Raw genomic sequence first — 24,421 nt, 5'->3', positions numbered from 1 at the left:
AAATAAAATAGCTCAGGGTAGGAACTGTATCAATAGGGTAAAAACAACCCTGGCTCTTCAACCACTTGAAACTACATCTTCAAAATGAAAACAAGCTTCAGCCAGACTATTTTAAGTGCAATAAAGCAATTTATACAGGCTCACAATTGTAGGGGCATGTAAAATCCAGGCTCTAGAGCACACTGTAACAAATTTTTAACTTATCTAAGAACTACTTCTAAAAATATAAATTTGGCCCTCATATCTAAATTCTTTTTTTAAAAAAGATTTATTTATTTTATTTATATGAGTACACTGTAGGTGTCTTCAGACACACCAGAAGAGAGCATCAGATCCCATTACAGATGGTTGTGAGCCACCATGTGGTTGCTGGGAATTGAACTCAGGACCTTTGCGAGAATAGTCAGTGCTCTTAATCACTGAGCCATCTCTCTAGCCACCATATTTAAATTCTTAACTTTCGAATTACACTGATTGTTCTTTTAAAAATGTGATTACAGGTGTTGGAGAGATGGCTCAATGGTTGTGAGTGCTTGCTGCTAATCCAAAGAACCCAAGTTCAGTTCCCAGGATTTATATCAGCTGGCTCACAATCATCTGTAACTCCAAAAACATGGGATCCAATACCCTCTTCAGGGCACATGCACTCATGTGCATATAGACTTCCACACAGATACATGTGTGTATATATATACACACACACATATACACATGTGTATATGTGTGTGTTTGTGTATGTATGTGTATATATATATATATATATAAAATTAAAAATAAAAATCTTTTTTAACAATGTGATTCCACATTAAGAGAAGAGGGCAGGGCTGGAGAGATGGCTCAGCAGGGAAGAGCACCGACTGCTCTTCGGAAGGTCATGAGTTCAAATCCCAGCAACCACATGGTGGCTCACAACCACCCATAATGAGATCTGATGCCCTCGTCTGGTGTGTCTGAAGACAGCTACAGTGTACTTACATACAATAAATAAATAAATCTTTAAAAAAAAAAAAAAAAGAGAAGAGGGCAGACTGGACTACTCAACGAATTTGAAAACATTCCTATTCCTCCTCCTCCTCGCACACACAAAATGCACACTCCATGCTGGGGGCAAGACTAAGGTCTAGAAGCTGTCCTGCCCATAAGAAGCTCAGCAGCCTGGAGCAGGAATGCATAGCTTCTGATTCTCCAGCAGTTGCTCTCTGATTTTTGTCAAATCCTATCCTTACATGAGAGTGCTGCTGCACACTTAGACCACTTTCAGAAAGGTTTGATGTTCTGTTTTGTTTCAAGACAGACAGGCAGTTCTCACTGTCCTGGAACTCTGTAGACTAGGCTAGCCTTAAATTCACAGAGATGTACCTGCCTCTGCCTCCCAAGTGCTGGGATTAAAGGCATGTGCCACCACCACCTGATTAGGAAGATTTTTTTTTTAAAAAAAAAAAATGTATATGAGTACATTGTAGCTGTCTTCAGACACACCAGAAGAGGGCATCAGATCCTATCACAGATGGTGTGAGCCACTATGTGGTTCCTGGGAATCAAACTCAGGACCTCTGGAAGAGCAAGTCAGTGCTCTTAACCACTGAGCCATCTCTCCAGCACCAGAAAGATTTTTTAAAAGATTAAAACACCACCTGATTTGGAATTGTAGGATATACTTTCTCAAGAAGTGATAATACTGAAAAACACTTAAACATATACAAATACTCACACAAAATCATGCAGCAACATTTAGACTATCAAAATTCATGGTCTTTTAAGCAACAAAACCCTTCAGTCTTCCAATAGCAAAGGACAATGATGTTAGAATATTGTCTATGTAGGAGACAGAAGAAGCCATCTAGGAAAAACACAAGAATCAAAATGAAGGACAAAGGTTCTTCAAATACAAAGACAGACTGATGCATAATGTACTGTACAATGAAAAGTATTATTAGCAAGAGATGGTCCTTACTTTAAGATAACTAAAGCCAAACATGGTGAACATCTTCAATCCTAGAATGCAGGGAGTAGAGACAGGAGAATCACAGCATGCTCAAGGCCAGCATGGGCTACAACACAAAACTCTGTCTTAAATAGATAAACCACTCCAGAACAAAATGAGAAATATTTATGCCAAAAGATCTACCATGCCTGTGGTGGTGGCAGACACCTTTAATCTCAGCCCTTGGAAGGCAGAGGCAGGCAGATCTCTGTGAGTTCTAGGCCAGCCTGCTCTCCAGAATAGCCAGGGCTACAAAGAGAAACCCTGTCTCAAAAAAAAAAAAAAAAAAAAAGGAGACCCGCCCCCACTGCCATGACACATGGCACTGGCAGGGAAGAAAGTCCAGAGACCTGCCTGCCACACTGCAGAGAGGGGTGGAGGAGGACACTGCTGCCATGTCACATGGGTAGCTGTAGACACCTAGAAGTCTGCTTGCCACCATGCCAAACAGCACAAGCAGAGGTCACCCAGAGGCACACCAGCATCATGGCCTGGCCTGCCAGCAGCAGGAATCTCTACAATGTGGTAGACAGATGGATGAGACAGAAAAGCAGAACAGTCTGAGCATTTTGAAGAAAAGGGGAACTGAGACATGAGGGTGAAGAGGAATAGGCTGTTGTGAGTAGCCAGCCCTGCCACTTGAAGCCATGGTGAAGTCCCAGTCCGTGCTGCTATTGAGGGCCATGTCTGGGTCTATGGCCATGCCGTGGCAGGGATTGATGTTGACATCCATGGCTCATACTACCACTGGAAACCATGGGGATGTCCCTGGTCTGTGCAGCCACCTGGGACCATGTGTCTGTGCAGAACTGGCTTTGGCATTCTGGAGAGCTGGCACACCTCTCACCAGCAGCAGTACTCAGGAGAGTAGGCCCTGAATCTCACCTGGGCAGCAGAGTAGAGCTGGCCCTGGTGGCAGGGGCACAGTTGATCTAGCCTCAAAGGTGAGATCAAGGAGAACTGGACTGACCACTCATCTGCCATGGGGTGGTGTGTGTGTGTTTTGGGGGGTGGGGTGGGGAAGATGTCGTTCTCCCTCCTCATTAGTAGTAGGGAGAGCTGACCCTGCTTCATGCAGATGATAGCATCAGGTGGCCTAGCCAGAGCAGTGCTGGAGAACAACCCTGGTGATGCAGATGCAGGAGAGCCGGCAAGCTGACCAGCACAACTACCACCTAGGCCCAGATCCAGGGCTTTGAGTTGGCCTACCCCAACATCTACATCATCTGTGAACCACTGGAGTACATAAAAGAGCTGGTCCTACTGATCCAAAGCTGCAGGAACTTGATGACACTGCAACAACTGAATAAACCAGGAGGAGTTCTGGAGAAGATCCAATATTGATGGTGTGACAGAAGCCAGAGATCTTGAATCAGACCAGTGACTCACTGCATGTGAAGATGTGCAGACAGAGGGGTATACTGTGGGAACACTGTAACATGCTACAGCTTCCACTATGAGATGTTTTCTATACTTTATTGGTTTTTTGTTTCTGTGGATTTTCTTTTCTTTTGAGGGGAAGGATGCAAGGGCAGAGGGGAGAACGGGACAGGGAGATGAAAGTGGGACAGGGGTACATGATATGAAACTCACAAAGAATTAATAAAAAGTTTTTTTAAAAAAAGAAAGAACCTACTTATTGTGAATCTTTTTAATGATATAAACAATAAAAGGAAGGGCATATACACAGAACATGGAGAAAACTGCTGAAAAAAGAAGTATCCACATTAGAAGAACAAACAAGAAGGTCTATTTTACACCACACACTAAAACAAGCCAACTTCAATGGGGAAAGCAAATCAATATGCCACTTATGCAACAGGATCAGGAAACATCTCATGATCTCAAGTTGATGAAATATTCATCAAAAAAGAAATAAAAGCACTTATCATAATGGAAAAGTATGACAAATTGGACACCACCAAAATGAGGAACTGCTTACTAAAAAGCACCTTTTTGTGAGGGAAAAGATAGGCCAGGAAAGGAGGTATCCTCACAGCAGCATTTGTCAAAGCTTAATAACCCAAGCATGCACTAATAAGATGAGAAAAACAGGGCATATTCATACAAAACAGACAAACTAACAGGATGGGTTACCAACAACACTGAAGAAAAGGAGCTTAGACACAAGCATGAGTTATGAATAGGAGGAGCTGTACAGTTCTAGTCATGTGATATTCAAAACTGAATAGGCACTATGGTGAAGTTCAGTGGTTAAATGTGTGTGAAATTTGTTCAAAGCCAAGTTTAATCTCTATCGTAACTCCTGTCTCCAAAACCCAAATAAGATTGTTTAAAGGTGTACACTCCCACAGCACTGAAGAGGCCCCTGAGGCCTCAGTGCTAGTTTCTGACTATCAGTGGTAATTAAACCTTACAGTTATACATGCACATTTTAATACACTGTGTGTCTGCGTGCGAGTGCCATGGCATTCATATGAAGATCCAAAGACAACTTCTGGAAACTGGTCCTCTCTTCCTACCACATGGGTCCCAGAGATCAAACTCAGAATGTTAGCAAGCACCTTCGCTACCTTACTAGCTCACCAAGTTTTGTTTTGGTTTGGTTTTTGCTTTTTGACTACAGGGTCTGACTATGTAGCCCTAGCTGTCCTGTAACTCACCATGTAGACCAGGCTGGCCTCAAACTCACAGAGATCCTGAGTGCTGGGATTAAGTATGTTGGCCACCACACCCAGCCTACACACAGTTTTTGTTTTTGTTTTTAATTAAAATAAACAAGTTTTTAAAACATAAAACTGGTAGGTAGAAAAAATATTTAACTTGAAAAACAAAAGTAGGAAGTATGAAAAGTGCCATATGTTTAATCAAGTTCAGATTGTAACTCTAACTATGCATTTAACAAGTACTTCCTGAGAACTTGCCATGAGCCTGATAATCTGGATTTAGTGACTAAAAACCAAACAATTCCCATCCAGCTCCTTCCAGTGTAGGAGAGAACATGCAAAGAACTAACATATCAGTCATGCTAGCAAAATGAGAAAGGGACAGGCCCGCACATGACCTCCTTAGTCCTCACAATTATCCCCAACCTAAGTATGAAACAAACGATCATCTTAGAAAGGAAAAAAGCAGAAAAGAAAATCAAACTCAGGGATAATAAAGGAAAGGCTATAGCCAGTGTGCAAACACACACACACACCAAGGTTTTATTTAATCATACAAATTCTGGTTGACTAAAGAGCTAAGGCCTAGGATTTGCCCACGATATGCTCTAAATCATAGAATAGGACTTCTATGCCAGAGCGTTTCCTGCTCATAAGTTAACTGAATGCAACAGAAGATACTAGAATGTATAATTCAAAAATGACCCTATTCATAAACATGCACAATTACAGTGTGTCAAGTGAAAATTGTAATATACTTTTAAAAGCAATGTTAAAAAAGAAGAGTTACAGAGGTGGCTGGTAGTCACAATGGAACACTGTGCTTTTACAATCATAGATTGTATACTCGAAATGCTTATGTTTTATGTGATATTATTTTGCCACAAGAGGAAAACAAAATAACCAAAGACCTAACATTACAAAAAAAAAAATGTTACATAAGTAAAATCATATAATGTGTAGGCAGGCATTAGGAATCAGCTTGCTCAATGGCCTATAGTCTCCACTATTTACCTGAGCTGCTGCAGATATCAGCAGCTGAACTCCTTCTTGTTAGGTAGCTTAACTACTATTGAGGACTTCTAAACTGACTCCAGTTTGACACTATTACCCCTAGATCTGCTTATCATTTGCATACAGGTTTTATGTGACTGTAAATTTTAGTTTTCCAGAATTAATGTTCAGGAAAGCAACTGTTGTTTTGTGTAGTGACTGTACATTATTTACAGAATATAAATGATGTGTGAAAAAAAAAAAAAACTTAAAGAGCTGGAGAGATGGCTCAGTGGTTAAGAGCACTGACTGCTCTTCCAGAGGTCCTGAGTTCAATTCCCAGGAACCACATGGTGACTCACATGGGATCTGATGCCCTCTTCTTATGTGTCTAAAGACAGTAACAGTGTACTCATATACATAAAATAAATAAATCCTTAAAAAGAAAGGAATAAAGAGAAAGAAAGAAAGAAAGAGAAAGAAAGAAAGAAGAAAAACATATAGAAACTCACTATTTTGAAAGCTAATTTAAAAGTATAAGCGCAGGGCTGGAGAGATGGCTCAGTTGTTAAGGCACTGACTGCTCTTCCAAAGGTCCCGAGTTCAAATCCCAGCAAACACATGGTGGTTCACAACCATCTGTACAGCTACAGTGTATTGATATATATATAATAAATAAATAAAAGTATAAGTACCTTTTTAAAGAGTTTCAATATAGGTATGTGCACAAGTGGACAATTTGTCCCCCGAAAACGTGTTATTAAATGAACATTCTCAATGCTAATCATGAGATCCCTCCTTACAAGTTATTAGTCATGGAGGTCCCAGAAGCACCTTCACATCCAAACAACACAAGCTATTTCTATCGCTCTTGGTTGCCCAATGTAACTAGATAATAGTAAAACCCTATTGATGAAGATACAACACACTTTGGTTGAATAGAGGACATAGAGAAATCAAGATAGAAGTGACCTGAAAACTTCCTCTTGGCTAGTTAGTTTTTATAATGCCAGAAGGTCTTTTGCAGGCCACTGGGGGAGAAAAGACATCAATGGTCTTACTAAGCCTGGACCCTGAATGCTATAATATAGACAAAGAAGGCAAAATGTGATCACTGGTGCAACAGTGATGTAAAGGATACAAGGATAACCCACAGCTTTCTGAATGGACTTAAAGTGTACACCATAAAAGGTATAAACCTAGTCAAAAGCCCATGACTCAGCGGAAGGAGGTTACAGGTCCTAAAAGGGGACCCTACTATTGTTGTTTTGCTAAGTAGACATGTTGTTAGACTACCTTCTAAATATTTATGTTTGGGAGCTGGATATGGTGGTACATGCTTTTAATTCCAACACTTGGGAGGCAGAGGCAGGTGAACCTGAGTTTAAGGCCAGTCTGGTCTACAGAGTGAGTTCCAGGATGGCCAGGCTACAGAAAAACAGTCTCAAAAAAACCAACCAACCAAATAAACAAACAAGAGTAAATATTAACATTTATACCTACAGACTAGTGCTACTGTCAACCTTGGCCAAAGAAACCGCTTTCTCCAGTGGGCAGCAATTCAAAGACTCATAGTATACTGAGAATAAGTGACTGATGAACTGTCAGCCTAAATGTGACATCTAAATTGACCCCCCACCCAAGGTTCAGAGAAGAGAAGGGGTAGAGAGAATTTATGAGCCAGGTTTTAGAGAGTTCTATGAAATACTGTCTTCCAGAAATAGCATGGCTGCTGTATTCATAAACTCACTGCAGTGGTGGTTACCGCACAAGAACTGGGTGGGGGATATACCTTTAGTTCCTACATTGAGAGGCAGAAGCACTCATCTCTGTATTTGAGGCCAGCATGGTGTATAGAGCTAGTAGTTCCAGGGCAGCCAGGGCTACACAGAGAAAGCCTGCCTCAGGAAAAAAAAAAAAAAAACAAATAGACCAGTCAACATTCCATTCTAGCAGGCAGCACTAACTGGATTCAGTGGGGCATTAAAACAAAACAAAACAGGGGCTGGGTAGATGGCTCAGTGGGTAAGAGCACTGACTGCTCTTCTGAAGGTCCTGAGTTCAGATCCCAACAACCACATGATGGCTCACAACTATCTGTGATGAGATCTGACACCCTCTTTTGGTGCCTCTGAAGACAGCTACAGTGTACTATGCTGGAGCAAGCAAGACAGCTAGCAGAGCCATCCTGAGTTCAATTCCCAATGGCCACATGATGGCTCATGGCCATCTATACAGCTACAGTGTACTCATACACATAAAATAAATAATAAAAATCAACAAATCTTTAAAAACAAAACAAAGCAATAAAAATAAAAATAAAAACAAAAACAAACAAACAAACAAGACACGGAAGTAGGAAAAGGACATGTTGGGGTATATATGGGAAGAAGATAGTAGGGGCCCTGTCTGAAGATACACTGTATACATGCATGAAACTGTCAAAGAATAAATAAAACATTTTAAAAAAAAAAAATCAAAGAATGTTTCATGACTTGAAAATTTTAAGAAATTCCAATTTTGTGTACTCATTCTCTTATATACTGTCTATGGCTGCTTTCATGCTACAGTGGCAGAGCTGACTGGCTGTGATGGCATTATGGCCACAGAGCCTTAACCGTTTACTGTCTGGCCATGAAGTTCACCAATATTGATGGACTAGACTAAGAGTAACAGATGGCTTCTTTGTAGAAACTGACAGGATGATCCTACAACTCATATAGAAATGCAAGGGACTCAATAACTAAAGCAATACTGAAAAAGACAAGGTTGGGGGGTGTACTTCATGATTTGAGATAGCAATACAAACCAGTAATCAAGACTGTACAGTAATGGCATAGAACAGACACACAGATCAATGACAAAAATGGAAGTAGAAACATTTACATACGGATAGGTAATAATTTTCAATAAAGATGTCAATATAGTTCAATGAGAAAAAAAATTCTCTTTAACCAAAGTGCTAAATTATGCATGCAAAAGAAAAGAGTCAGACCTCTACCTTAACCAAAACCATGAGTCAGACTTACATGCAACTCTAAAGTTCTTAGAAAAAGAGGGAGTAAATACATCTTTGTGACTTCAGATAAAACAGTGGTTTCTTAAGTATCGAATATACTGCAGCTAAAGACAAAATTGGACTTCATCAAAACTTAATGTCTAAGCTTTGAAGAACATAATTAAGAAAGTGAGTCGCCGGGCGGTGGTGGCGCACGCCTTTAATCCCAGCACTTGGGAGGCAGAGGCAGGCGGATTTCCGAGTTCGAGGCCAGCCTGGTCTACAGAGTGAGTACCGGGACAGCCGGGGCTACAGAGAGAAACCCTGTCTCAAAAAAAACAAAAAAAAAAAAAACAAACAAACAAAAAAAAAAAAAAAAAAAAAAAAAAAAAAAAAAAAAAAAAAAAAAAAAAAAAAAAAAAAAGAAAGTGAGTCAAGTCTAAATCCTGAGTTTAAATCTTCAGCATTCATTGTAAAAACTGGGTGTGGTTATTCATATCTGTAACCTCACTATGGTGAGTAGGGATAGGCAGATCCCCAGTGTTTGCTGGTCAGCCAGCTTACTTAGAAATGGGTAGCTTTAGATTCAGTCAGAGAAGTGGCGAGCAATAGAGGATATTGAGGACACTCAATATCCTTTTGGCCTCTGCAAACCCCTACACACATACATACACTCCACACCATTCAAGAGTTGTACTGCCCCCCTGCCCTCACTGTGATGGGCCATACCTATGGTCCCAGTACTTGGGACTCTGTCCCATGAAGATAAAAGCAAGTTTTGAAGACAACTTAGACTACACAATATATCAGGCCAGCCAGAAGTACATAGCAAACTTCTATCTCAAAAGTAAACAAAAAAAGAAATTGAAAGGACAATCCAAGCCTGGCAGTAGTGGCTCATATGTTTAATACCAGCACTTGGGAGGCAGGCAGATCTCTGAGTTCCAGGCCAGCCTGGTCTACAGAGTGATTTCCAGGACAGCCAGGGCTACATAGAGAGACCTGTCTCAACAAAACAAAACAAACAATAAAGTCAAGGCAATCCACAGAAACGCTTTTTAACTTATTATCTCATAAGGGAATAGTATCCAGAATATGTAACAAAATTAAAAAAAAAAATGTGAAAGAATGAAGATTTGGACTTGGAGTCTGTGTTCCTGATCTAATTGCTGAACTTCCTACACTTATTTTGTCTTAGAATAAACCCTTACCTTTCCTTGTTTTCTGCAGCTTCTGTTGCCAGGTTTTCTATTTGGAGCTAAATGCAGTAACGGATAATACCAATGAAACCTCCTCCTACCCTTTGCTCCACCCCCACTACAACTCTTACCCTCACTCATTTCACCCAGCAAAAAATGACATCACTAATCCCCACACAGGAAAGCCTTTGACAACTTCCCCTTGCAGGAATACTCCTCTTCCATACACCCTCCTGGTAGATTTCTGACTCTTCAGATATTTATTCAAAAATAAGCCTTCAACTAAGCAGAAAAACCCTGTCTAAAACACATTAAGCACTGGCATTTCCTAATCTCCTCCCCTACTTTACTGTACCTCATCACTTACTATGAATAAACTATTTTGCTGTCTACGTCCCTCCCAAGAATTTTAGCTTCACGAGGCATAACTTTGTTTCCTGCTAAAACCTGCAACTAGAATAATGCTAGGCACACAGGAGATGATCAGCAAATATTGATAAATGAATGACTATGGTTAGGAAGACTTACTGAGGACTATTAAGGGTGAATGTCAACTGCTTAGGGCCTATTGGACCCGCCAGCAGCCAGCAGAGCAGAGAACAAGTTCTCAGCTACTTCAACAGAAGCCCACGCATGGCTGTGACACTGGTTTTATGGAACACAATGAGAGTCACAAAAATAGAACAGATTCATTCTAAAACTGTTTTGGCTGGACGAATTTTGAAAAAAAGGACTTTTAACTGAAGCAAGTGGACAAAATGCCAAAATCGAAGCCTCTATGCAGTGAGTTTGTTACTTATTATTAATGAACAGTTGGTTTTCAACAGCAAAGTACACAGGAATATGAGATAGATGCTAATGGAGCTGATTTTTGGAAAATGTTACAGTTAGTGATGTATAGTGTAATAACAAGGTTTTTGTTTTTTTATTAAAATAAAAGCTTTTAAAAGCTTTTGTTCCAAAATACTTTTGTTTGTAAATAATTATCTGTCCTAACATATGCCCAAATTTTATCGGGAAGGACAAATGAAGTGTAACAGAGCTTGCTCCTGGGTACAGAATTAAAAAATGGAGAGGGAGATGTTTTCACTATTTAACTGTTTTTATCGTGTTAATGAATTACTTATGCAAAAACACACTAATTTGTGCTTGAAGCAGGCACAGAACAATCTCTCTCTCTTTCACACACACACAGAGGTTTACAGAAAATATGGGGAATATGCAAACTTCCACAATTCCAACCATCCAGAGAGGGAGAGTCATGGTAATAATCAAAATAACTAGAAAGTACTTGAACAGCCAAGCATGTTGCCCCAGGCCTTTAATCCCACCACAGAGGAAGCAGAGGCAGGAGGATAGATCTCTGTGAGTCCCAGGTCATCAAGAGTTACATAGTGAGACTCTCAAAAGCAAAAAAAAAAAAAAAAAAAAAAAAAAAAAAAAAAGAATTACTTATCTAGAGATAAAAACTTTTCTATTTACACTTTTCACCTTACAGAAGAAAAATTTATTCCCGTATTTTGTTCTATCAAATAAGCCAACATTTCTCCCCAAATCTTTATTTTTCAAAAACAAACTCTCAGAACAGGGAAAGGATGCTATCAGAAACACAAAAACAAGAAAAATTACTAAAAATGAGCTGGGAATATAGTTCAGAGATATTACTAGAACACTTATTTTCTACATGAGTTTTAATGATGACATTCTTTAGTAGGTTGTTTCCTAAGTTCTCCTTATTAGTTATACAAATCCAGATTAGAAATAAAATGCTCAGAGTTAAGAGAAAGGCCTGAGCTGCAAGAAAGCACAGGGCTGAACACTCAGCATGGACTTCCAGGTAATGTTTTGAGTATCTCTTTTCTCTTAAATCATTGTGACTCATGGTCTCTCTTCTGTTTCAATATTCTTCCAGTCACAAGCAGAGCGCTTCCAAAGATCTATAAGGCGTCAGCAAAGAACTAAACAGGAACTTTTACTGGCACACGAGATATCTACAGAGTCTGAGTGGCCCATGTTCTAAAACAAGCCTGACTGCAACACTAGTAAAATTCATTCCGCGATGTAAACTGCACACCACCAATGTATCAGTTTTATATAGAACAGAAAATAGATAGACAGCAAGTATCAGTCGACTCTTTCATATTTATGCACATACATATATTTTTTATTAATAATCACACCTAAGTAACTCACCATGTACTTAACAAATACAACTCATCCAACCGCCTGCAGACACACAGAAGCACACCTCTCTGGCAATGCTTAAAACCCTGTTAACTATACTGCACCACGAACTAAATGAAACGCCAGGTGAGTACAAACTGCCTCATGTCACAGGCTGCTTCAAGTGTTACTTGGAAAAAGAATATCCCATTGGATGCGTTCACACTCCCCCGCCCTCGGCACTCGCGCCGAGACCTCCTAAAAGCATTATGTCATCCACTATCCGCACAGCTCTCACGCTGTCCTGCACTCCCAGCTCCCAGGCCCGATGAGGAGGTAACCCTAGAGACCTCTGCTTCTCCAAGTTTTCTTCACCACAGTCGTGTGCGCCACCGCCCCAGTTTCTCCCGAAGAGAGAAACAAGTTCGCTCCCTAACTTCGCAAACTGGGAACGGCAAAAGCACTGGAGTCGTGATGCCCCTCAGCGAGCCCCTCGCTGGCCTAACTAGGCTCTGTCTCCTCTGCGGAAGGCCAAAGACCCCGCAAGCCAAGGGCCCGGGCCGGGAAGGCCTGACCTCGGGGAGGTACCGCGACCCTCTGGACAGGGGACAGCGTTGGCCATGCCCCCAGCACGCAGGCCAGGGGCACGGGGCGCGGGCCGCGGGCGGGAGCTGCGGCGCCCGGACTCACGGTCGGTGCAGCGGTTCCTCGGCCGGACCTGGCAGCGGCGGTGGCGGCGGCGGCTGCCCCTGAGGCGGCGGCTGAGGGGGTTGAGGCGGCGGCGGCGGTGGCGGCGGTGGCGCCTGCGGCGGCGGCGGCGGCTGCTGCTGCTGCTGCTGCTGCTGCTGCTGCTGCTGCTGCTGGAACGACTTGAGCGACTCGAAAGCCTTCATCAGCTTTTCCAGGGTTGCCATGACGGCCTCCTGTCCGTCGGGACAGACCCTGAAGGCTTGGAGCTTGCTAACGCTACGCGGCGCAACTTAGCAGCAAGGTAATGAATGGGGCTCTGCGCGTCGGGCAGAAGCGGAACCAAGGCGCACAGCCATCTTGGGCCCGTCCCGGCAATCCTCGCGGCGAGTGCGTCCCGTGACGTCATGCCGGCGGAGGCGAGACCACGCCAGACCCGCCGACTTGACAGGCGGATGCGTCGTCTTTATTCCCACGTCTGGATGTAGGCTTGCCGGGCCTCCGTTTAAGACGCTCCGCCCCGCCGATGTGGCCCCGCCTTTTCCCGGCAAAAGCAAGTCCCTCCTCTTGAAGAGGGCCAAGCAAAAGGACACGGTGGGCGGGGCGGGCTGCTAGGTGAGGGGCGGAGCTGAGCCGAGAGTGGGCTTTAAGGGCCGCCGCCTGGCACCAGCGATAGGAAAGAGGTGAGGAGGTGGGCAGAAGAGCTGGGGGGAGACCCGGAAGGGAGAAAAGGTTGGAAAGGGGAAAGACAGCGAAGAAATTTACCTGCACAAAGCCACCCTACACCTGGAGTCACCGGGAAGGCGGTTATGGAGCTCGGAACGCAAAACCCAAAGAGGCTCTCTCTTCCACAAGCCAGGCGGTGCCCTGAGCTTCAGTCTCGAGCGCAGCTTGCGGGGAGCTCCCCGCAATGAGAAGGGAACCAGAGTGACCCTTATTCAGGACCAAAGAACCCTTAGGATCCGTGGACCCCCGAGGCACCAGACGTGCCTGCGGCAGAGGAGGCTGAGAAAGGGTTTCAGACAGGCAGCAGCAGTTGTTGCCCAAAGAAAGGCTGTGCTTCATACAACTTTGGTCAGGCACTCTACAGTGAGACATGGACCCTGGGAACTGCTGTGGCAATCAGCCAGGACCTATAAGGGGTCTCATTGCCACCAGCGCTGAGGTCCTTGTTTCCATCTCCCAAAGGTGAGCAATTAAAGCAGGAAGCTGAAAATGGTGTGGATACACCCAGGCTGCTCCTGCAGTCTGCCCAGATAAAAGAGTTGGCTTCAGCTGGGCATGAAGGTGCATGCCTTTAATCACAGCACTTGTAGAATGCTTTTTGAGTAGCGTGCGCCAAGCTCTGGGTTCAATCACTTCACTTTTTAAACCAGGGGTGGTAATCATGCCTGTAATCCCAGCACTCAGCAAGGAGGAAGAGGACCAGGAGTTCCAGGATTTCTTTGGTTTCATAGTGAATTCAAGTCAGCATGGGCTATATGAGAACTTGCCTGAAAAGAAAAAAAAAAGCCAAGCAGTGGTAGAACACACCTTTAATCTCAGCAGTCAGGAGACAGAGGCAGACAGATCTCAGAGTTTGAGGCCAGCCTGTTCTACAAAGTGAGTTCCAGGACAGCCAGAGCTACACAGAAACCCTGTCTCAAACAAACAAACAAAAATGTGCCGGTTTCAGAAAAAGCTATCTGGAGGTGATTCATGCAGTGAGAAACCCAATGAAGCTTCAGGCTATCCATAACACTCAAATGCCCTATTCCATGGCCATAAGGCACTCCATTTTCTCAAAATGGTCAAGTATACAGAAACCAACATTGTTCCTATAAGCCTGCCCCTGTTAAACTGGGAAGGACAGCAGAGAAAGTCTTTAGATTCTATGTCCTTCCTGTTACTAATGCCACTATGGGATGCACAGAGCCAGTTGTACCTCTCACATGAGGCAGCCTCTAACAGCTGGCCAGGGCTGGTAGTTGTTAGTAGGCAGACTTGGTAGAAGGCCCAGAGAGCCCTGCCTCTTAGCATTCTCTAGGTTATGACATCCCTGCTCCCAAGTATGGGCAGCTAGTAACTGACATCTAACCAATACAAGACAAAGATAATGGCATGTCACACTGCTGTTAGGTTACAAATGTAACTTCAATCTTGCTAAGTAACAACTTCTCAGCTTATATACATTGATGAAGAACAGATGGCAAGACTTAACATAAAGAACTACCCATAGCCAACAGTCAGGACACATTGGTGGTCCATCAGCCCACATATGAAGTAAACCCTGCCAATACCACTAAAGCTCTAAGGTGATTTTTTTGAAGCCAAGCTCTGGTACCTAGTTGCCCACTGTAAGAAGTGGTAACAGAGGACCTGTGTGAGCTGGGCCCAGATTCTGGAACCACAGAAACTGGATAATTATAAATATGTTTTGCTAGGCAACTATACTCTGGTAATTTGTCCGGCAACAATAGGTATACTGGTTGGCTTACACTGCTGTATCAGGGTACCACTGCCTGGGAGCTATCAATAGTCATTTATATTCTCAAAGTCCTTCAAACTAAAAGTACAAAATCAAGGTGTTGTCAGAGCATCTTCCACTTGAGACCTCACACCATCATCCCTCTGTGTCTGTGTCCTAATTTATATGAAAACATAAGTAACTGAATTAAGGTCTAGCCAGATGGTGGTGGCACATGCCTTTAATCCCAGCACTTGGGAGGCAGAGGCAGGTGGAGTTCTGAGTTCGAGGCCAGCCTGGTCTACAGAGTGAGTTCCAGGACAGCCAGAGCTATACAGAGAAACCCTGTCTCGGGAAAAAAAAAAAAAATTTAAGGTCTAGTAACTTGCCAGGCAGTGGTGGCGCATGCCTTTAATCCCAGCATTTGGGAGGCAGTGGGAGGCGGATTTCTGAGTTTGAGGCCAGCCTGGTCTACAGAGTGAGTTCCAGGATAGCCAGGGCTACACAGAGAAACCCTGTCTCGAAAAACCAAAAAAAGATCTAGTAACTTCATTTCTGATAAAGACTTCCAGGACTTAGTGTTACATGCCTGTAATCCCAACAGCAGGGATGCTGAGACACGAGGATTTAAAGTTCAAGGACAGCTTTAGATGCCTAGTGAGTTCCAAACCAGACTGGCTACACAGAGAGACCCATCAGAAAGGGAAACAAAAAGGGCTACCATCTGCTCTCCAAACACAGACCATTCTGATATTCTAAGGAGTTAGGGTTTCAGCATATAAATTAGTAAGTGATAACAGATACAGTTCCATCCATAAAGCCAAACTGCATTCTAGCCGTTACTCTGGCCTGACCTTATTCAGAAATACAACCTGGTTTTTGTTTTGTTTTCAAATCTGGGAAATTTGATATTTAGCTAAGATACCACAGCTGACTACAATCACCTGACTAAGTAAGTCCTGGCCAATGAGATTTAAGCAAAAGTAGTTTTGCTTCTAGGAAGTGATCTGCAAAGGAAAGGGTGCATCCTCTTTCCTCCTGGCATTTATAATGAGAACATGTTGCTTGGCAGTACAGCAGTCATTTTAGGTCAGTGTAAAACTCACATCCTGAGATGATGGAGCTGGAAGGAGCTGGAGCTACTATCATTCTAGCTGCTTGCCCATTTCTGGATTTCTTTCTCTTGTGACAGAGCAAAACATTTCCATTTTGTCTAAGTCCTAGTTATTCTATTAGATGCATCTATACTAAATTTTAACCAGTTCTGGGGAATATATGTGGCACTGAAACCACCATATGGCAATGTAACTCTGGTCTTTCCAGGAAGAAAGTCATATGCCTAGAATTTTATACAAGCCTGACAGAGTATTGGATGAGAAAGCCTCGTAAAAAAGGTTGTCAAGCAAGATGTAAGGTGAACGATATTAATCCTAACCCTTGACAGATGGAGGTAGGTGGATTGCTGTGACTTCGAGGCCAGCTGGACTGCATAAAGAGACCATGCCTCAAAATTTAACTGGGACTGGAGAGATGGCTCAGCCATTAAGAACACTGACTACTCTTCCAGAGGATCCAGGTTCAAATCCCAGCACCCACATGGCAGTTCACAACTGTAACACTGATCTAACACTCTAAGATCTCAAATATACAGGCAAAACATAAATAATAATAATAATAATAATGCACATAAAATAAAAATAAATAAAATTTAAAAATAACATACATAAGAAAACATTTTAAGAGTAATACATGGTCGGGCAGTGGTGGCACACACCTTTAATCCCAGCACTTGGGAGGCAGAGGCAGGCAGATTTCTGAGTTTGAGGCCAGCCTGGTCTATAGAGTAAGTTCCAGGATAGCCAGGGCTATACAGAGAAACCCTGTCTCAAAAAACAAACAAACAAAAAAAGAGTAATACATGATGTTTTGAATAATATAGATCCATCTCTTCAAATAAGGATCATTCCTTTTTCAAAAAGTTTTTTTTTAAAAAAAAAATCATAGAGAAGTTTGGCATACTTCAAAAAACAGTAATTTAGAATTTAACACAGTGGAGAAATTGGCCTAGTATCTTCAAAGTATTAATTGGCACAAAGCCGGAACAATAGACAGAGATCCAATAATTGATCCTAGAGGAGGGCAACCAGGAATGTGTGACAAATGATCATTTACTGCAGCAACACTGAAAAGGATCAAGAGCAGATAGATTACTTTTTTTTTTTTTTTTGAGACAGGGTTTCTCTGTATAGCCCTGGCTGTCCTGGAACTCACTCTGTAGACCAGGCTGGCCTTGAACTCAGAAATCCACCTGCCTCCGCCTCCCAAGTGCTGGGATTAAAGGTGTATGCCACCACCGCCCAGCCAGATAGATTACTTAAATGAATCATGAGGCAGGCACAGAGTGGAGAGCCAGATTGTGGCTAGAGCCTCCTTGTGTCCTCTTGGATGCTGTCAGCTCACTCCTCTGTTTTTTGAACACCTGATAAAATAGTCTCTATTACTGCAATGAAAATGTAAGCAAATCTCTCTTCCTTTAGTTCTTTGATCAGTTTTCATTTTAAATCTTAATATTATTTGCCTATGTAAGAGCATTATAATATGTGGGGCAAATCTACTTTTTATCACTGTGATAAATTATCTAAGAAAACACCTTCAGAGAAGAATAGTCCTCAGTTTCAGTAGTTTCAGGCCATGGTCACTTGGTGCCACTGCTTGTGAGCCTGTTTGTGGTACCACAGAAGATCACGTTCAGGAATGTGACTTGACAGGTGACTTACCTCCTGATGAAAAGAGGGACCTAAAACAAGGTACAACCTCCAAGGACATACTCTCAGTGGCCTGTATACTTCAGCCATCTCCTCTGTTCTCCCAGCCATCAGCTAAGAACTCATCAATGGATTAATCTGTTAATTAAGGCAGCACAGCAACCTTATGATCCAGTTAGCTTTCTCTACAACACCATCTGGGACAAAGCCTTCAGAACATGAGCCTTTCAATGGAATACTTCATGTCTAAATCACAACATTCTGTCTCTGACCCCCCAAATCTTAGGGCTATCTCATAACACAAAATGCATTTAGTTCATCTCTAGAGGTCCTCAAAGTCAAATTTTCTCAAAGTTCAGACACTGCTCAAAAGTCCAAGTTTAAAGTCTCTTCTGATTCTCAAGCAAATTCTTAGCTGTGAGCCTCTGTAAACCAAAAAGAAAGTTATATACTCCAATATACAGTGGTAGGCCTGGATCCATGTGCTCTAGAAGAACAAAACTGATAGAATAAATATGTATTATAAAGGGGATTAAGTTGGCTTACACCAGGCAGTCTGGGCAGTCCAACCAACCTTTCTGCATGATGAAGAGGCTAAGATCCTGGTAGCTGTTCAGTCTACCAGCTTAGATCCCTCAAGCAGTATCAATCTGGAGCTGAAAACCTAGAAGAGTCCTAGAGAGCTGCCACTCTTGAGTTCAACTGGAGGGACCAAAACAAAAACAAATCCTGTGTGCTGATGTTAGTGAAGGATAGCTGCAGTGGCACCAACAGAATAGATGTTCTATTCAGCAAAGAGCTAAGGCAGGCAAGCAAGCCAATTTTCCCTCAGACACTCTTATCTGCTGGCTACCATCAGAAAGTAAGGTGTACACTGAGAGAAGATCTACCCCCTCAGTGAATTTAGGATATACCTTCACAGATCCACCCAGAGGTGTCACTTAGGTAATTTCAGATACAATAAAATTGACAACCAAGATTAACTACCTAGTGGACATTATTACACCAAAAGGAATAGGAAAATGTCGAGGAAGCGAACCCAAACTTGGCAAGACACCCATTACTCCAGTTTTTCCTGTGTCTAGCATCTGGGGCATGTGCTGGTATGAGATGAACTCCAAAGAGCCTATGACTATGCAACCTTGCCAACCACAGCCTACCTTGCTGTCCTTGGGCTGGCTCTGCTTGTTGCCAGTGGCTTTCCTTGGCAGACATTGCACGTTCCTATGATCTCTGGTGCAGCTTCAGCTTCATTCACAGTATCATACATCACTTTCTCAGGGACAGCTTAAAGAAGCTCCAGTCCTGCAAGCAACTGCCTGATCGCCCAGGATGTCCTGCTGTCCATAGGGTTTAGTACAAGAGTGAAAATAAAGGCCCATGTGCAAGTATTTTAAGAACATACACACATGAATGTGCCATACATATAGCAATTTGCTATATAATATGTAGTGTCATTGACTATATAAACATCTGGAAGTTATATGTTCGTTGTTCCTACCTAAATTTTCATAATGATCTGTAGGACAAGGTAAGAACTGAGAATTCTTCTTTCTTTCTTTCTTTCTTTATTTTTCATGTGTATGAGTACACTGTAGCTGTGCAGATGGCCATGAGCCCTCATGTGGTTCTGGGAATTGAGTTCAGGATAGCACGGCTTGCTCCGGCCTGCTCGCTCCGGCCCCACTCACTCCAGCATAATTCACTGTAGTTGTCTTCAGACACACCAAAGGGGGCGTCAGATCTCATTACGGGTGGTTGTGAGCAACCATGTGGTTGCTGGGATTTGAACTCATGACCTCTGGAAGAGCAGTCAGTGCTCTTATCCACTGAGCCATCTCGCCAGCCCAGAACTCAGAATTCTTTAACCCCTCCTCCCAAGAGATCAATACCAATATTTGATGGCATGAAAATAATTTATGACCCGCTTAACATAGAACCCCCTTTATTTCCAGCTCACCTGAACTACAAAGGACCCCAAGCAGCCACAAAAGGATACTCCAACTTACTGCCAAATCTCTTATGTTCCTCCTTGCAAATACCTGTTTGCTAGACAGCCTCTGGATGTGTTTGGGCCTTGGTAACAAAGATGTGGATGAGAGGCCACTGGAAGCAGCTTGAGGATGGCCTCACAGGGGATTCTTGGAAGAACAATTCCAGTTGTTCTTATCTGTCCTGCCTTATCTTCTCCTTAAACTGAGAGAGATCTAGAAAGGCCTATGTGGAGTTCAGAGAGTGGCCTTTGTATCTAAGGAGGCCTAGTATATCCAATGTTCATTCCAACTTGTATCACCTCAGGGTTATTTATTGAATACGTTACCCTAAATCTGAGTTGTGTCAGGATTGAACTGAAGTACAGAATACCAAGCTGATATTAGAGAATCGGCTGGCATGGGAGAATCCCTATACATGTAGCATCAGAAGTGAGGCACTGAGACTGGCATGGCATTAGAAAGAAAGCAGTTTGTTTTTCTAGTTTCATGGCTAGCTCTTGTGTTTTTCCTGGTTCAAAACCATTCACTTCTATACATATAAACAAGCATAGTTCTGAAGTAACTTGTCTTTCAACAAAGAGTTGTATCTGATAGTTTCTGAAAAACACTTCCCTTCACCTCTAAGTCAAAGGTTACCTCAACCCTGTCTTGCCTCTTTATCCTCAAAGTGGTGCTTTTTTTGAGAAAAATAAAAACCAAAGAAACCAGAGCCACCATGCCATTTCAATTTCTAGAATTACTGGAAGTCCTTATAAATGAACCCTGCCTCAGTATCCAGTGGTACCAATGAAATATTCTGCATGTGCAGTCAGCGCAGAAATGTGGTAAATTCTAGTTTTATGTTGTATTAGCATCAATTATAAATATGTTACACCTGAAACAATGCTCAGTCACTGTGATGGTTAATCACCATTGTTGACTTGACAACATTTAGAATCTTCAGGGAAACCAACCTCTGGATATGTCTGTAAGGGACTTTCTAAGTTAAATTAACTCAAGAGGAAAGGCCCACTTTAAACATGGGCAGGAACATTTTAAAGGCTGTGGTCTCCGACTAAATAAAAAGGAGAATGCAAGCTGAGCACCATAATTTCATCACTCATTTCTGACAGCGGATGCAGCTGCTTCCGTACCTGCCATGGCTGCTTCCGTACCTGCCATGATGGACTCTATCCTTTGAAGCTGCAAGTCAGAATAAATCCTTTTCTGATATGACTCAGAGTTAGGTTACAGTAAATAAAGAATACTAAGGCAGTGCTGCAGTTGTAAACACACTGACCTCCCTTTAGGCCAAGAACCTACTCACAAGCTCCAAAATGACCTTTTAGATATTCTCTCCTAATGCAAGGGAAAGGTACAACTGGACAAGCTTAAGTTGCTTTGGTTAGCTATTTTGATATGAAATGATATAAGTACTACTACAGATCACTGGTACTAAGAGTGGGGTTGTTGCAGTGGTAAAGATGACTGCATGCTTCTTGGGCTTCTGAGAACTTGTTTATGGTGGGAATATGGAAGAGTTTGGAACTTAAGAGAAAAAAAAAGTGGAATACTATCTGCAGAGTTTAATGGGTCTTTCTGGTTGAAGCCCAGATGACAAGAATGTTGAAAAGGGAGTAGGAAATGATTCACAAGGAGTATGAAAAAATATCCTAAGAATAAGGATCAACCGGGCAGTGGTGGTGCACGCCCTTAATCCCAGCACTTGGGAGGCAGAGGCAGGCGGATTTCTGAGTTCGAGGCCAGCCTGGTCTACAGAGTGAGTTCCAGGACAGCCAGGGCTACACAGAGATACCCTGTCTTGAAAAAAAAAAAATAAGGGTCTCGGTCCATATTCCCAGCACTCACTTTAAGAAGTTAGGTCTTGGAATCCAGAGAGATAGTTGAGCAGTTATGAGCTTTTATTGCTTTCACAGAGAACCTGTTATGACTCACAGCACCCACACAGTAGTGCACAATTATCCAGTTCCAGGGTCTCCAACTCCCTCCTTGATTTCTAAGAGGACAGAGTGATTATAAGGCACCAGGTGTTAGATTTCAGAGTGCAGAATAAAGAGACAGAGGCAAAAAGAGACCAGAATCTGACTTCATCAAAGGAGACTTTATTTCTGTAGGAAAAGGAAGTCTTCAAGGAGGGAATACTTGGAGTTTATATAGAGGCATGGGGATGAGGAATAATGTTACATGCAAGTCTGTAGTCTCTCCTCTCTGGTATCATCTACCCAGTCCTTTCTAGAGTTCACTGATAATACTCTGAGCAAGGCCAGCTCTAATCTCATAGGAATTCTTGTTTTACAACCAAGGCCCTCTATCACCAGGCCTAAATGTGGTGCATATACATACATGCAGGCAAAACACTCATAAATGTACATATTTAAAAAAAAAAAAACTTTAAAAAGCCAGGTATAGTTACATGCTTCTGTAATCCCAGTGCTGGAATAGATAGAGACAGGTGAATCTCCATAGCTCATAGCCAACAAGTCTAGGCAATTAGTAAGTACCAGATTCAGTGAGTGAAAGACTTTACCTCAAAACATAAGGTGAAGAGCAATTAAGGAAGATGCACACACAAAGGATACTGAGAGAAATGTAAACAGTAGCCAGTCAGTGACCTGGTTCATGAAGCTTCAGAGGGGAATGAGAATTTGATCTGGTACTAGCATGTGATAGTAGCATGTGGTAGTCTAACAAACAATCTAGCTCTATTCAGTGCATATCCAAAGTACTTGAGTGAGGCAGAATTTGAATATAATGGATTATTTTTTTTTTTTTGGTGGAAATATCAAGGCAGGATTTCATTCAGGTTGTGTCATGGTTACTGTTTACTTTTCTTATCCAAGTCTAAGGTCAGAGACAGAGAGAGAAGGAGAGAGGGTAGAGAGAGAATAGGGGAGACCGGAGCAGAAGTATCACTGTGAAGTTTGGCAAGGAAAGATATATGACAAGGAGAGGACAGATGAAGAATCCTGGCATTCTGCACTGAAACTAAAGGAAAGCTATCTTAAAAATAAGACCCCCAACCCACTGACGTTTCCATCTTGTGGAAATGCACACTCATTTACCAGGAGGGAATAAATCTAAAATGAGAATGCTGCTGAAGGAACTGCCTACTAGTGCTTAGGGAAATGTTTCCCAAGATTATCAAAGGCACCAATACAACTGAGGTCCAAGGGGATCAGGCTCCATCCCAAGCTGGCAGTAGAATTCTGGCAGTGTTATACACATAGCATAGATGCTATAGGAATGAAAGAGATGGGATTAGGGAGGTCGCGGGGTCTTAAGAATCACTACAGCTAAAGCAAGTTTGAAGTCCTTGTAAACAAATCCTAGGCTTTCAACCACAAAAAGTTTGTGAAGGTGAAGCTGACCTTGCAATGGAGTCTTTTCTTTTATTGTTCTTGAGATAAAATTGTCCTGACAAAAACATCTTAAAGGTTAGAGAGAGATGGTCATCAGGTAAAGGCACTTGATGTCAAACCTAATGAAATGAGTTCAATCCCTGGAACTTATATAGTAGAAGAGAAAAACAAATCAAATTGTGTACATTGTCTTCTGACCTCTGTGAGAGTTTTTCCTGAAAGGATGAACTGAGAACTGGAGACCCTCCCCTAGAGTAGGCAGCACCTTCTGGAGGCAGCCAGAAAAAGGTTAAAGGAAAGATTGGAAGGAAAAGCAGGCTGCTTTCCAAAGGTTACATTTGTCCATGTTACTGTCATGCTTCATGGACATTATAACCCAGCTTCTTTAGCATTCTAACACAGACTGAAAATCAGTAACTCTCCAGGAGTCTTCAAGCCTTGAGTTCCAAATTGCTAAGGCTTCCAGAGTCAAGGACTGAACAGTTATCAGGTTCTCAGGCCATATTGTGCAAGCTAATCTGATCTATCCATTTTATAATGTATTCCATCAGCTCGGTTCTTCTAGAGAACGCTGACTAAAATCTCCTGGTCTGCATGCCACTAAAGTGATAATACAGAAATGAAGCCCTCCATCACCATACTTCATAGTCACTTATGCAACTGGACCACAAGTATCACAAAAGCCCCAACAGTCCCAGGGAGTGGCCCTCCCCCTGGCCAGAACTAGTGGCTATATTCATTAATGAAGTCTACATCAAGTATAACATTCCTCCCAGAAGGCAAGCTATATTCTTTCCTGCGCCCAGCTAGTTCCATATTAGAAGATCAAGATTAGAAGTGTTCATGTTATTATGAAGACACACACACACACACACAAAGAAGTGTTCATGTTTCAGAGCATGACTTTACAACTCCAATTGGCCCTCAAGATGTATGTCAAGAACCAAGATGTAGTGCTCATCATCTAAATAGCAGGGGTGAAATGGAAATGAAATGTGATCCATTTGACAATATAACACATGCTTAATGAACTGCATTCAACTCAGTAAGAAACAGACCAAGTAGGCCGGGCAGTGGTGGCGCACACCTTTAATCTCAGCACTCGGGAGGTGGAGAGGCAGGTGGATTTCTGAGTTCGAGGCTAGCCTGGTCTACAGAGTGAGTTTCAGGACAGCCAGAGCTACAAAGAGAAACTATATCTCGAGG

The 24,421-nt window shown here is 42.4% G+C and overlaps 1 protein-coding gene and 1 long non-coding RNA gene across 3 annotated transcripts in view; one reads left to right on the top strand and one right to left on the bottom strand.

The window, feature by feature from the left end:
* The window catches only part of Htt (huntingtin), a 149,963-nt gene extending 137,085 nt beyond the window's left edge, over window positions 1-12,878 (bottom strand). Inside the window, exon 1 of one of the 2 annotated variants that reach the window (XM_031341112.1) lies at window positions 12,655-12,878. In XM_031341112.1, the coding sequence (XP_031196972.1) occupies window positions 12,655-12,878 (224 nt within the window). The remainder of the gene's footprint in view (window positions 1-12,654) is intronic. The other variant, XM_031341113.1, reaches the window with a different exon arrangement.
* Window positions 12,879-12,881: 3 nt separating this feature from the next.
* LOC116070015 lies at window positions 12,882-20,565 on the top strand. The gene is made up of 2 exons (XR_004110253.1): window positions 12,882-13,839; window positions 19,818-20,565. It is a non-coding gene; the product is annotated as an uncharacterized LOC116070015 (long non-coding RNA).
* Window positions 20,566-24,421: the final 3,856 nt, after the last annotated feature.

The sequence above is a fragment of the Mastomys coucha genome, unplaced genomic scaffold, assembly GCF_008632895.1.
Source record: "Mastomys coucha isolate ucsf_1 unplaced genomic scaffold, UCSF_Mcou_1 pScaffold22, whole genome shotgun sequence".
Lineage (NCBI taxonomy): Eukaryota > Metazoa > Chordata > Mammalia > Rodentia > Muridae > Mastomys > Mastomys coucha.
This window is presented reverse-complemented; position numbering and strand designations above follow the sequence as displayed.